This window comes from Lissotriton helveticus, chromosome 5_1 (genome assembly GCF_964261635.1).
Source record: "Lissotriton helveticus chromosome 5_1, aLisHel1.1, whole genome shotgun sequence".
NCBI classification, from domain to species: Eukaryota; Metazoa; Chordata; class Amphibia; order Caudata; family Salamandridae; genus Lissotriton; species Lissotriton helveticus.
The window spans coordinates 2,120,178,831-2,120,192,631 of record NC_136065.1 but is presented as its reverse complement, the minus strand read 5'-3'; the positions used below and the strand labels follow the sequence as shown (position 1 = coordinate 2,120,192,631).

At 46.2% G+C, this 13,801-nt stretch overlaps 1 protein-coding gene across 6 annotated transcripts in view; it reads left to right on the top strand.

The window, feature by feature from the left end:
• The window catches only part of PRRC2B (proline rich coiled-coil 2B), a 549,871-nt gene that overhangs the window by 149,190 nt on the left and 386,880 nt on the right, over positions 1-13,801 (top strand). For all 6 annotated transcript variants that reach the window (XM_078646193.1, XM_078646192.1, XM_078646191.1 and 3 more), the window contains exon 10: positions 6,684-6,774. In XM_078646193.1, coding sequence (XP_078502319.1) covers positions 6,684-6,774 — 91 coding nt within the window. The remainder of the gene's footprint in view (positions 1-6,683; positions 6,775-13,801) is intronic.

Genomic DNA, 13,801 nt, shown 5'->3' with positions numbered 1-13,801 from the left:
ACAATGGTGCAGCAAGAAAAAGCTACACAAGAAGATGACAAGGGAATCAACGGTGCTAAGATATCTCACGCACCTGCTGATGGCAAAACTAAGTTCATCCTCGCTAAGAGTACACCTAGCAGCGATAGTAGCCTACACAAGAGGAGAAACGGGGAAGAGTTTCTTTACATCACAGATAGTAAAGAGATTCCTGGAAGGGGCAAAGAGGATCGCACCACCAAAGAGGATGCAGCCACCGGCATGGAACCTTCATTTTGTCCTAACGGAGCTCATGAAAACGCCCTTTGAACCCATTCATAAGGCCTCCCTACAAATGCGGACAATGAAAACAGCCTTCTTGGTTGCAATCACCTCGCTGCGCAGGGTGAGCGAACTACAGGCGATAACGCTACAAGAACCCTACATCCAAATACACGATAGGGTGGTGATGAGAACTGACCCACATCTTATGCCAAAGGTGGTGTCCAGGTTCCACATCAACCAGACAGTACAAATACCAAACCTCTTTCAGAAACCGGCCACAAGCGCAGAGAGGGCACTGCACACTCTGGATGCTAGAAGGGCAGTAATGCACTACATAGAGAGAACCAAGGAGCACAGTAAAACCAAGCAGTTCTTTGTGTCCTTCGCAAGCAGTTTCCTGGGTAGGCCAGTAACAAAGGGAACCATCGCACGATGGATCGCACAAACTATACAATTCTGCCACAGACAGGCAAACCAAGAACTAGCAGAAGGGGCACGGGACCCACTCTACCAGGAAAAAGAGAAACAATAGCCTTCCTGGCTCACACATCCATTCAAGACATATGCCTGGCGGCAACATGGGCTTCAGTGCACATGTTCACTAAGCACTACTGTGTGGATATACAAATGAACAAGGAAGCACAAGTAGGACAGAAGGTGCTTCAACATATTCAACAACCAACGCTCATCTTCCACCCAGCCGACACAAACCTAACAAACCGCTACAAAGTCTATGCACAGCATAGTGAATCCAGAAAGATTCACGCTGCAAAATGAATAGTTTCTTACCTGTCTGTGTAGTTTTGCAGCTTGAAGATCTTTCAAATAATTGAAATGTTTCTGTATTGCCTGGCTACTCAGCAACACACACTCCACACAATACCACTCAGTGCCACATAATTATATGCTACATAATTACACTGGGCTCAACGCAACATACACTCCAAATACCACTCAGTGCCACATAATTACACGCCACACTCCAAATACCACTCAGTGCCACGTAATTACACGCCACGTAATTACACGCCACGTAATTACACGCCACGTAATTACACGCCACGTAATTACACGCCACGTAATTACACGCCACGTAATTACACGCCACGTAATTACACGCCACGTAATTTCACGCCACGTAATTTCACGCCACGTAATTACACGCCACGTAATTACACGCCACATAATTACACGCCACATAATTACACGCCACAATGCAAACCACTCCACACTATACCACTCAGTGCCACATAATTATATGCTACAATAATTACTGCGCTCAACGCAACATACACTCCTAATACCACTCAGAGCTACATAATTACACGCCACATAATTACACTACTGAATGCAACACACACTCCACACTATACCACTCAGTGTCACATAATTATATGCTACATAATTACATTGCACTCAATGCAACATACACTCCAAACAATACCACTCCGTGCCTGTGAGAAAGTGGCTCTATATATACAGGACCAGAATAAGATACAGTGTGTATAGAGTCCATAAACCCCAGAGGTATAACAGAGGTTAAAGACAGTTGTGACCTTACTCTCTAAAGTGGTAGCTTGGTCGAGCAGTAAGGCAGTACCAGAGGACAGTGTAAAGCATTTGTTGTACACACTCAGTTAGCAAAAGGTTTCACACACTCAAAGACTGAACTCCAGGCCAATTGTTTTTAATATCCAAGATAGTTTTATTTTTAGAACCAACAGGTATCAAAATATACTGCTCTCAATATGAGAGGTCTCAGATGAGTATTTTGCAGAAAGGCAATAAACTTTGTAAACACAATAGGTACAGGGGTTGCAGTAGGCAATACAATTCTACACACAATTTTGACTTGAGCTCAATGGATTTTCTTATATAAACAGTTGATTACTTTGTAGGTTACTTTGGTAGTTCCAGGACTGGATCCTAGATTCAGTCCTGGCTTCTAAGCTGAAAACAATTTAGTAAAAACGTTTTAGTTATTGCAGTCATTTTTCAGGAATATAAAGCTATTTTAAAAGTTCACACTTAGAAACTTTTCAACAGGAATCTGGCAATGTTATCCAAGGGGAGAAAATTCAGGTTGCAGGTAAAGTACGTTCTCGTTACTTTTGTAATCCAGTACTGGGTTCTTAGGTCCAGCACCGGGGTCTCAACTTAAAACAGGTAAGTAATTTCGTTTCAGTATTTCGTATGTTTTTTAAAGAATATTTCAAGTTTTCAAAAGTAGACACTTCAAAGAAATTTCATAGAAAAGAAGACAATGGGTTCCTATGGCGAAAATACAGGTTACTAGTAAACCCGGTAAGGATCACTTTTGCAGTTCAGTACTGGGCTACAAGGTACAGTACTGGCTTCTTCCCTGATCACAGGTGAGTACTTCGGAATTCAGGTGATTTTATATGAATATTTTTAGTTTCCAAAACTTCACACGTAGAAGATTTTTCGAGTCAAACCAGTCAATGTTATCCAATGGCAGGAAAGTAAGTTATCGGTTTCCAGGTGAGTACTTGGCTGGTGAAGTTAGGGTTCTGGGCATAGACTCGGGGTCCCCCAGGGTCAGGTAAGTACAGTTGGTTCACCCCCAGCGGCACAGGGGCGGCCGGGTGCAGAGTTAGTTAGGCCCAATGTTATCCAATGAGGGAAAGGGAGCCTCCGGTTGGTTGCCGCTGGCTAGCAGGCCACGCGGCTGTGGGAGCTGGGCTCCTAGTCACTTGCTCAGGGCAAATGGGGAAGTTGGATAGGGTACAGGCTGCACTGCCAGGGGCACTCGAGTGTCTGGGTGCAGGGTGCTCCATGTTATTCAATGAGGAACTTGAAAAGGGAACAAAGGCTGCAGGCTCGGGGACGAAGGATCTTCTGGAGCGACCAACACTTCGAGGGGTAAGTTTGGATCTTGAGGGATAGGTAGGCACCCAGGAGCTGGGCACAGGGGGCCATGGGGCGCCGGGTGCAGGGGTGTCTTTTGAGGTCGGGAAATATTACGGTCGGAGGGGTCCTCTGTCCTGAGGCTGCAGGCGTCGTCGGTTGTCGAGAAGGGTCTTTGGGCACTAGACTTCGGGTCCCAGTTACCGGGGGGGGATGTCCTCGTGGTCCTGGATCACTCTGGCACAGGCCGGGCTCGGCGGGTGCAGAGTGGGTTGGCCTGGAGCTTCCTGGCTGGCACCAGGGGTGTTGTTGCAGCAGAGCCTCTGCTGATGGGAGTCCCAGGCTTTAAGAGGGTCAAGGCAGGCAGGTCCTCTGGGTGTCCCAAGGTTGCTCTCCGCAGGAGTCGCCGGGATTATGCATTAGCAGCTTCCTGTATCAACAGGCCGGTAGGGCTGGGGCCAAGTCTGTCATCCTGTTAGCAGCTGCACGGCGGGTCTTCTTCTTCTTGATCTTCTTTCTTCTTTTCTTATCGGGATCTGAGGAAGGAAGGTTCAGGGAGCCCGTAAATACTGAATTTAGGGGCGTTGCAGGTAGGGCAAGGACAGGGACCAATAGGTCCCTGTCCTGGGGTGGGGGCCAGCTGCTGGGTACAGCAAATGGTCTGGAGAAGCTCACAGAGGCGGTATGCCATTGAAGCTTCCCCCTGCCCATCCTGGGGGAGGAGACCAAGCACCTCGCCCAGGATGTGCATGGTTGCAGGCCCAGGAGAGAGGGGGCTCTCCACCCAGGGGTTCAGCAAAATGTCTGCTGTGTGGCAGCCTCTGCAGCCACTCAGCCCAGACGTGGATTGTAGGTCAGGTTTTCAGGGGGCATCTCCAAGATGCCCTCTGGTGCATTTTAAATTAAATCCCACACTGGCATCAGTGCGGGTTTAATGTTCTGAGAAGTTTGATACCAAACTTGTCAGTCTTCAGTGTAGCCATTATGGTGCTGTGGAGTTCGTAATCACAACCTCCCAGCACAATATACTCTTAATTGCATCACAGCACTTACTGTGCCCAGGAATGGCCCTGAGTTCTGTAGGGGTACAGGGCTCATGCACCTGTGCCCGCACCTCTAGCATAGGGCACCCAGCTAGAGAGGTGACTGAAGTATGCCAGGGCAATGGGTTCTGTGGGCATGGCACACAGGGATGTGTGCCATGTTGACTCTGTTTGTTCTGTACTTAGACACTCCGCCTGCAAAGGCAGTACGTGGGTGTCAGGGTACAGGGTCCCTGAGGGTGGCACAATAAGTGCTGCAGCCCTCAAGGGTCTTCTCTGGTCACCAGGCCCTGGGTACCTAGGGTACCATTTACTAGGGGCTGACAGGTGCCCAGAGATGCCTATTGTGTTTTAGTTTCAACACAGTTTTAGGGAAGGAACACAGGCCCTGGGTACCCGGTTGGCAGGCGCCCAGGGCACACTCAGTCAAAGCACATCAGCAGTGAGAAAAAAGTGGGGGCATACAAATGCAAGAAAGATGGTACTTTCTCACACAAGTTTATTGCCTTTCTGCAAGGTACACATCCGAGACCTCTCATATTGAGAAACGTATATTTTGATAATGTTGGTTCTAAGAATAAAACCACTATATCTTTTGATATACAAACAATTGGCCTGGAGTTCAGTCTTTGAGTGTGTGAAACCTTTTGCTGACTGAGTGTGTACAACAAATGCTTTACACCGTCCTCTGGTACTGCCTTACTGCTCGACCAAGCTACCACTTTAGAGAGTAAGGTCAGACCTGACTATAACCTCTGGGTTTGTGGCCTCTATACACACTGTACCGTACTTTGGTCCAGTGTATATATAGAGACACTTTCTCACACAGGCTGTGTGCCATGTCGACCTTTGTTTTGTCTGCACCAGGCCATGCATGCTGCAGTCAGCATGTCCTAGGTGTGGGGTTCTTGGGTGACTCTTCAGTCCCCATGCCCTAGGTACCCAGGGACCATTTACTAGGGGCTTACAGGGGTCATGAATATAGCTAATTCAGATACAGTTTTAGGGAAAGAACAGTTGTACCAGGACCCTGGACAGTAGGGACCCTGTAATCTACAGTCACTGTTGCATCAAAAGCCATGCAAAAAGTGTGTGTGGTGGTTACTGTAATAGAACCCCATTTTCGCATGCTACCCTTAGAAGTAGCAGTGTGACTCTGGTCAGTATTTTCTCCTACTTTTGAATGGCTGAAGTTGTCTAACCTAGCTGAAAAAGTACAGTGGATGTACCAGTGGGTCTAAAGCAGTTTGGCAGCCTTCCAGACATAGTTCGAAGTGCCATATGTATCCAGGGCCATAGGACAGTCTATCCTTCCGTAGACTGCTAGGGATCCTGGGCGTGGCGGGCGCATACTGACTTGGTCTTAGGTGCGTTTGCACTACGGCCACACTAAATAGGTCCAGTCGTACAACAACTGGAATACTACGTCATGTTACCAGCGGCACCTAAAAATGGCTGTCCAATCGAAACGAGCACTTAACCATGTGCTCCTCGCTTCAGAGAAAGTGCATGTGCAACATAAAGAAGGACCCAACCTCTGATTTCTTAAAAGCAGTTGAACAAGGCCTAAAACTAAGTTTAGCAGAATTCTCTTGAAGAGGTGCCAGTGACACCCTACGTCCACCAAAGTGTGGGTATCAAATTTGTTTCTGTTGCTAAAAAAATCTTTTGTATGGACTGCAAAACTTCAATCACCCCATCACCTTTTGGATTTTACCATTTCTGGCATATGGTCCTATTCGAAATAGTTAACCCATTGATGCAGTTGTGCTTGGACCGCTGATGCCACCCATTTTGGATTGCCCGGATATCTACTAAAGACTGTAGAGTCCAGAATGCGGCAGCAGGCTCCTCGCCCGAAAGGACTCCTTGAGAATAAGTTTAGCTGTTTTTATAAATGTCCACGAGTTTACTATGTGAAATGGATGCATTTTAAGGCTTAGATGCTACTGTCACATTCTGATAGAATCCTGTAGACTGAGAGATTCATCATGTATTCACCCTAATGGGTTTGTGTGGATGGTGCTTGTAATTCCATAGCCAGGGCAGGAGGAGTTTGAAAGGATGATGATCCAAGCTTCCGGTGACTTAAAGCACATTTTATTCCAAATGAAATTCTGTAAAATTATCATATTTGCGCTTTGTCAATAGCTGCCTTGTTCTACAGCCACAAATGGCTACTTGTAATCTGGATGCATGTTTTGCATGATACTTTTATTGCTCTTCCCCAAATTGTGCGAAAATGTGTAAATTTCCTCACTGCCTTACTTCCCTCATTTGATAAAAGGGAGAGTTTGAGACAGACCCTGGAAAAAAATTAAACCCTGAACATTTACATTGAAAGCAGTGCTTGGTAATGATGCCAGAGAACGTGGTTTTGCACAAGCTCTTTGGTTTTACCTCTAATAAGTTGCCTTCCTATGTTGGATTGGAAATTGCATCTCATAACTATCCTTATGTTGACAGACAAGGAATACCATTGATGGAATCAATTTATTCATTTTGAGTTTTCTGCCTTGATTTCCTCAGGCCTTCAAGAAGAAGTAGATTACGCTGAGAAATTAAAGTTCAGTGAAGATGAGGAGGATGAGGAAGCACTGAAAGAAGGGAGGCTTAAATGGTAAGATCTGTAATTTGGGTCACAAGAAAAATCATTTCGCTCCTACCCACTCGCTGCTCCTCCCTTGTCTTCATTTTATTTCCATTCACTGCATCCTCATGATTTTTCACCACTCCCACCCATCCTTTTCCTAGCCTCCACACTCACAACTCAAGCTGCTTCCCCTCTTGTCTTTCTGTTTTTTTGGTCTGTCCTACTCGGGTTGTCTGTGTCCCTTCCGCTTTCTTTTTCTTTACCTGAGCCCCTCTCATCTATCCATCTTCCACCCAGTCTACACTCCACATGCCTCGTCCACACCTTCATTCCCACTTCCACACCTTCATTCCCCACCATCATTGACCCTGGGGGAACCCTGGTTCTAACCCCAGAATACCAACTCCCACAAACTTGTACTTACCTGTGAACCGATAACTCAATTTGCTTCCATAGGATTGCATTGACCACTTTTCTTAAATTGTTTTAAGTGTGGAATTGGTTTGCATGGAACATTGACAAAACTGCAAATGTTATAAAAGTGATTTACTTACCATATGTCTAGGAAATGTCTCCGTGTGATCTCTAGGCATATCACACTGATTAGCAAAAGTAATCTGAAAAGTTATCCAATAAGTAACGTACAAAGTCATTTGAAAAGTAACTGAACAGTAATTTCAAAACATTGACTTACCTGTAATTCAATAAAGTGCATTTGAACCTGCATTCAATTGTAAAACATTGCATTGGGCATTTGGTTGGAGCAAGATCTCTCCCTCAGGACCCAGGCCTCCAAACTAGCTGGTGTCTGTTTTGGCCTTCTCCGATCGGTGCGTAAAGTGCTGCCGCTGATTCCATTCCCATCTCGGAAGCTTTTGATCCAGGGACTGATTATATCCAGATTAGATTTCAGTAATGCAATCTACCTGGGTGCCCCTGAGATCACTCTGAACAAACTTCAACAAGTTCAGAATGCGGCAGCACGAATGCTCTAACATCCCCATGTCACGATCGGCCAAACCCGCACTGAGGGCGCTACACTGGCTGCCAGTGCGAGAAAGGGTCAAATTTAAATCTCTCTGCCTTGCACACACAATCTTGCAAGGCAAAGGCCCTCCTGCCCTCCAAAAGATGGGGACCCTGTATAAAGCAAGTAGAACTTTACGCTTTGACCAGCAACATTTGATCGTGGTCCCCAGGGTCAAAAAGGCTCGATCAGGAGGGAGGAGATTCTCCGTACAGGTCGCAACCCTTTGGAACTCACTCCCCCTTAGTTTACGCTCGGAGCCATGTCTTCTACGTTTTCGTAAACAACTGAAAACTTTTCTTTTCAGCTAAACTGCTGTGCCTCTTTTCTGTCTTTATTTGTACTCTGTTTGGTGAAGCGCTGGGATGCTCCAGGGTAACCACGCGCTGTACAAAACTGTTTAATAATAATAATTAATAATAATAATTCGTTTGTGCAAAGTTTTATTTCACTCAACTGCTCGCAAATCTTGCTGATCTTCTTTAGGAAGCTTAACTACAAAACGACCCAGGGAATCCCATAAGGACCTGTCGTATCTTCCCAATAGAGCAGAGGCACTGGAAACCTTCATGAAAGAGACCGATGTGTTGCACATTTTCCTGCCCATGGAATCCATTACTTTGCTGTCTCTATCTGGAGAAGCTGAGGAGGAAGACATAGATGACGGAGTCTTCCTAGATGCTGCCACAATGATAGGATCTGGAGGCGGATCAGAGTGAACAAATAATGTATCCTGATCAGGGGCCTTATATTTCTTAGCTATTCGTGAAGGCACAGAACCCACTGTTGCAGGAGTTAAAAAAGTCTAAGTGGCAAGGTCAATAATGCCAGGAACAAGTGGGAGCAACGGTCTGGCTGAGTAACGGTGATGCAGGGTCTCAAAGATTACTTAGGTAGACACAGTAGGAACCAACATCGTTATTTGCTCGCTCCTCGACATAACACCTCAATGAAGGTAGTGAGATCGTCCACAGGTGAAACTCGTGATGGAGGTGTAGAGGTACAAGTAGGAGAGTAATCTCTCATAGAGGTCTTATAGACGAGGTAGACCAGGTGCGAGGTCTTCGTTGTCGCCTCCTTGGTGAAGAATGAAAAGATCTAGATCTATCCCTTGAATGCCTATGACTGGATTGCGGAGAGCGTGATCTAGTCGGAGTTCTTCTTCTTGAAGATACCACAGTGGGTGTCCTTTATCTTCGTGGAGATCTCCGAGGTGTTTGAATTGGAGATTTTGACAGGCGGGAAGGAGAGTAGGTACGGGAGTAGTCTGAACCAGGACTGCTGATAGACCTAGCTTTCTTCCGCCTAGGTTCTTCACCAACTTCTGGAGAGCCCTCCGGTGAAACCTGTACAATACGAAGATCTTGAGGGAGAGTAAGATGCACCGGCAACCTCCTCCGAGGCCCCAGCATTTTCCTTGTCCCTAGACGTCGATGGCCTCGACGTCGACAAATGCCTCTCCCTCGACGTCGAACCATGGTGATGCCCTGTAGGAGTCAAGGGCTGTGCAGATTTCGATGTCTTCAAAGGGGACCGCGACGTCGACCTGGCATGACGTCGTGGTGTTCTAGACGTCGAATGGTGACCTGCTCTCGACGTCGACTGGTCTTCAGGTCTCGTCGACGTTGGCGAGCTTCTCGACGTCGACCTACGACGAGTTGACGGAGAGTGTCTCAGCGTTGATGGGTGTCTAGACGACGATACATGTCTAGACGACGATACATGTTTCGACGTCGATAGACCCGCAGTTGACCATACCTCGGTTCCATAGCAGGACTCTTTGACGTCGAGGCCTTTCTAGACGGCGGAGACTTACGCTGTCTCGACGACGGAGACTGTGCAGGCCTTTTTTTCGACACACACACACACTCACACACTCTCACACTCTCACACTCACACTCACACTCACTCTCACTCTCACACTCACTCTTCACTGCTTATGACTTTGAGTATACCCCTGGAAGAGAACTAGGATTAGAGGTAAGTAACTTATCCTTACTGGAAATACTCGGCTTTCATTTCCTGTGCCACAGTTTGAAGAAGTTTCTCACTTAGCATCTTGCTCAATTGCATTAATGCTATATATTTAACAATACTAGTTCTTGGATGTGCTAGACTATTGCCTCTCAAACAGTGTTAAGCCTCCTTTAAGCTGCTGCTATTGTTTATTAAATCTCACTAAACACATTTGTTTGGCTACAAATAAGTCCTAAAATGCATCTACTTATGGGTTTTTAATAATGAAAATATTTATGAAAATGTTTCTGCACGCAGATGAAAATGATTTGTATACGAACTCAGCCTTTAGTTAAAAGTAACTTTTCCTTCTCCATTGTCATGTATTAGTAATTTTATGAAGGCTTCCAACTGGGTCTTGTGGATTCCTCAGCATTTGCTGTGTGGAGCATATGTGGGCTATGTCTCTTTGGTCTAAAGAGGATTTCCCATTTGTTCAGTGATCTGGAATGCTTTCTGTAGCTGTCCTAGACCACGTTTCTTCTTTCAATAGCTCAGAATGATTTCATTTCAGATAAAAGCCTGTTTGCAGAACTGTATCACAATTTTTTTTTTTACCCAAAAATATAAATCTCCAAAACCTCGTTAACGATTGGGTCATAATTCATCCACCGCTGGTCCTCTGCAGAGTGAGAAAGCATGTAGAGCAAGAATTGTTCTCAGTGACCTTTTTGAGCTTGTTTAATATTGCAGCCTGAGGTTACGTGGCTGAGGAAGCTTGCACTGATTGTTCAGAGGCAAGACTGGCAGTGCTAGGCAGTGTGAAAAGATGACCCTACTCAAGGACTCTCCTTTGGGTACTTTATGAAATCCAGCTCAGGCCCTAAATTCACCTCAGTTAATAAAAGTGAAATTGCAGTGGTAAGGGCAGACCTGTACTACGTAAACATTAGGCTGACAGCGGCCGAACAACGAATCAGTGACTCAGAAGACTCCGCCCACAGCACAAGAAAAGAAGTTAAGACCTTAGCAGAAGCGACGACCTACCTGCACAAACAGCAGAGTTGGAAGACTGGAATCGCAAGGGAAACTTATGCATACTCTGGATCCCTGAAGGGGCAGAAGAGGCGGCGGTGTCCTGTGCCGCATTCCTGGAAGACCTGATCCCCTAGCTCACCAACCTAAAGTTCAACCAGCAATTGGAGCTAGATAAAGCATTCAGAGTACCTGCGACAAAAACAGCAGTGTCCCAATGTGCTAGACCCATCATCTGCAAACCGTTGAAATCACAGCACACTGAAGACATTTTTAACTATGCGTGTAAGAATCACCAGATCAACTGGAAAGGTCACAATCATTCTGACAGGACTATAATCGAAACCGACAGTGGACACCAGGAAGCGTTTCCTGGGCCTGCGTCAGAGCCTCGGGAATAGAAACATCCAGTTCTCCTTCGTAGTGCCTACAAAATTCAAAATTATCGACAAAGGGAAAAACCTGTTCACAGATCGGCAGGAGCTGCACAGATATCTGGAGGGTCCTTCGACGCAGGCCATGGCCACTGCCCTTCTGGGCACGGCAAAGAGAGGCCCCTCTCCGGATCCCAACTCTGATGGGGGGGAAGAGTGAAACCGCACAAGGACCACAAGCCCCCACGTGCCACTACCTCACGAAGAAGGGGACCGAGACCCTTGAAATACAATATCTACCTCACAAAACGGACAAAATACAGAGAAACCAGCGTACTGGTGCAGAAAAACTGATGAACTGTACGCGACAAGAGAAACTCTGGGAACGCAGCGTATCCTTTTTACTTGTGCCTTAAAGGACAAGGGAGTTCACAACAGAACTTTACGAGACAATCAAGCTCCGGGAGGTGGAATGACAATCCTGCCGTCGCTACTTCTGTACTCTAGTGTAAGGGGGGGGATGGGGTGGGTGGAGGGCAGGGGAGAGAGCTTCTGCAGCATATCTCAGGTACCTATACTTAACTTTTTCCTATCCTTTCTTTCAATTCCCCTATAACAAAGCAAGAGTTAGTTTACTAGACCAAAAGACCACACCCAAACACCACAATCACCCAAATCACCCACGACAAGAAAACCAGCGCAGAACCTGGAGAGTGGGGCAAGTAGAACTTCCGCACGAAAACAAAACTAATGGCCAGTAAACAAAATCTCACCCTAACGAAGGACCTGAAAATAGTCTCCCTCAACGTCCAGGGCCCGAACCACCCCATTAAACGTAGGGAGGTAGTGGAATACAGAGCAAAGTCCAAAAGCGACAGTGCTCCTACAGGAAACAAAACTAGGCGAAGAGGACACCAGGCTAGTCCATGCCAAATGGTTCTCAGACTACTAGCTCACCGGCAGACAAAAAAAATTGGGGGGTTATGACCATAGTTTCTAAAGGCTCAATGCTAACAATAGACACACACAGGACAAGGAGGGCAGACTACTTATAACAACCCTCTCGAGAGGAGAGGAACGGCTCCACATAACGAATCTATATGGCCCTAACACAGACGACCCAGTGTTTTGGACGGCGGTAGCTGGCTCGCTGGCCAAACTCCCACAAGACAAGCTCCCTATAGTAGCAGGAGATTTCAACATCCCACTAGACCCCTTAAGACAGCCAATCCCCCTGCCAATACCATCCATCCAACTCCCAGCAGTGCAGAACATTTGCGCCAGATTTAATCTCAAGGATGCATGGAGACTACAACACCTGGACACGAGAGACTACACTTTCTACACCAACCCACACAAATCCCACTCAAGAATAGACTATACTCTAATCTCAGGCAACCTCACACACTTAATCGAAGAATCGACAATCGAACCCAGGGTAGTCTCAGACCACTCAGCTATCAGTTTAAAACGAAGCGACTGCCATAATGAAGCTATTCCCAGGAGGTGGTGGTTTTGAGCCGACACCATCTCGAACCCGAACAACAAAAAGGAAATTGAGGAAGCCATGGAAGAATACATAGCTAACGACAACCAGGAAGTTAACACTGACACACACTGTGATAGGCACTGAAAGGGACAATCGGGGGCAAAATAATTAGCATCAGAGCAAGAATTAACAAAAGAACGAACTCTAGGATAACCTATCTAGAAGAATAAATAAAAAAGCTAGAACATATAAAAGCTAGACATGACAACACAATAGTACAGAAGGCAACGCAAATACAACAAAATCATAAGCGAGAGAGAGTGAATGTGGTTCAGCAGATGCAAAGCTCTGAACCTATGCGAATCCAATAGAGCAGGGAAACTCCTAGCATCCTACCTGAAACACAAGCGCAACCAAGTAGCGATCTCAACAATCAACGACGCACATGGCAAAACACATACAAAGTATAAGGAAATCCTCAAGACCTTCAAAGAATTCTACTCAGAACTGTACAAAATGGACCGGATACTAGATGGGGAGGAATGCTCACAATACATATGAAGACTGGGACTCTCCAAACTAGAACAAACAGACAAGGTTTGACTGGGACAAGAAATCCCCCACACTGAGATAGAATGGGCAGTGAGATCACTGAAAAAGAACAAAGCCCCCGGCCCAGACGGGGTTCACTGCTGACTTCTATAAAGCCTTCCTACCCCAACTGGCTCCAACTATGAAAAAAGTATTTAATCAGGCTGCAGCCTCTGGTAGGGTGCCACTATCCATGACCGTAGCAACAATAATAGTTGTACCGAAGGAGGGCAAAGACCACCAACTACCGAAAAACTACAGACTTGTATCCCTCATCAATGTAGACTGTAAAATCTACGCCAAAATACTAGCAGATAGACTAAACAAACTCCTACCCAAGCTAGTAAGCAACACTCAAGTGGGCTTTATGAAGTACCGGATGGCGAGCGATAACACGTGGCTATTCTGCCATAAACTAGAACAAGTCGCCAAGAAAGTCGCCAGCAGTAGCCATAGCACCAGATGCAGGGAAGGCCTTTGACAAGGTCTCCTGGGCCTTCCTAGAACAGTGCGTGCACACCTTTGACCTAGGGGAAGACTATATCAGGATGACAATGCCACTGTACCAATACCAGTCAGCTC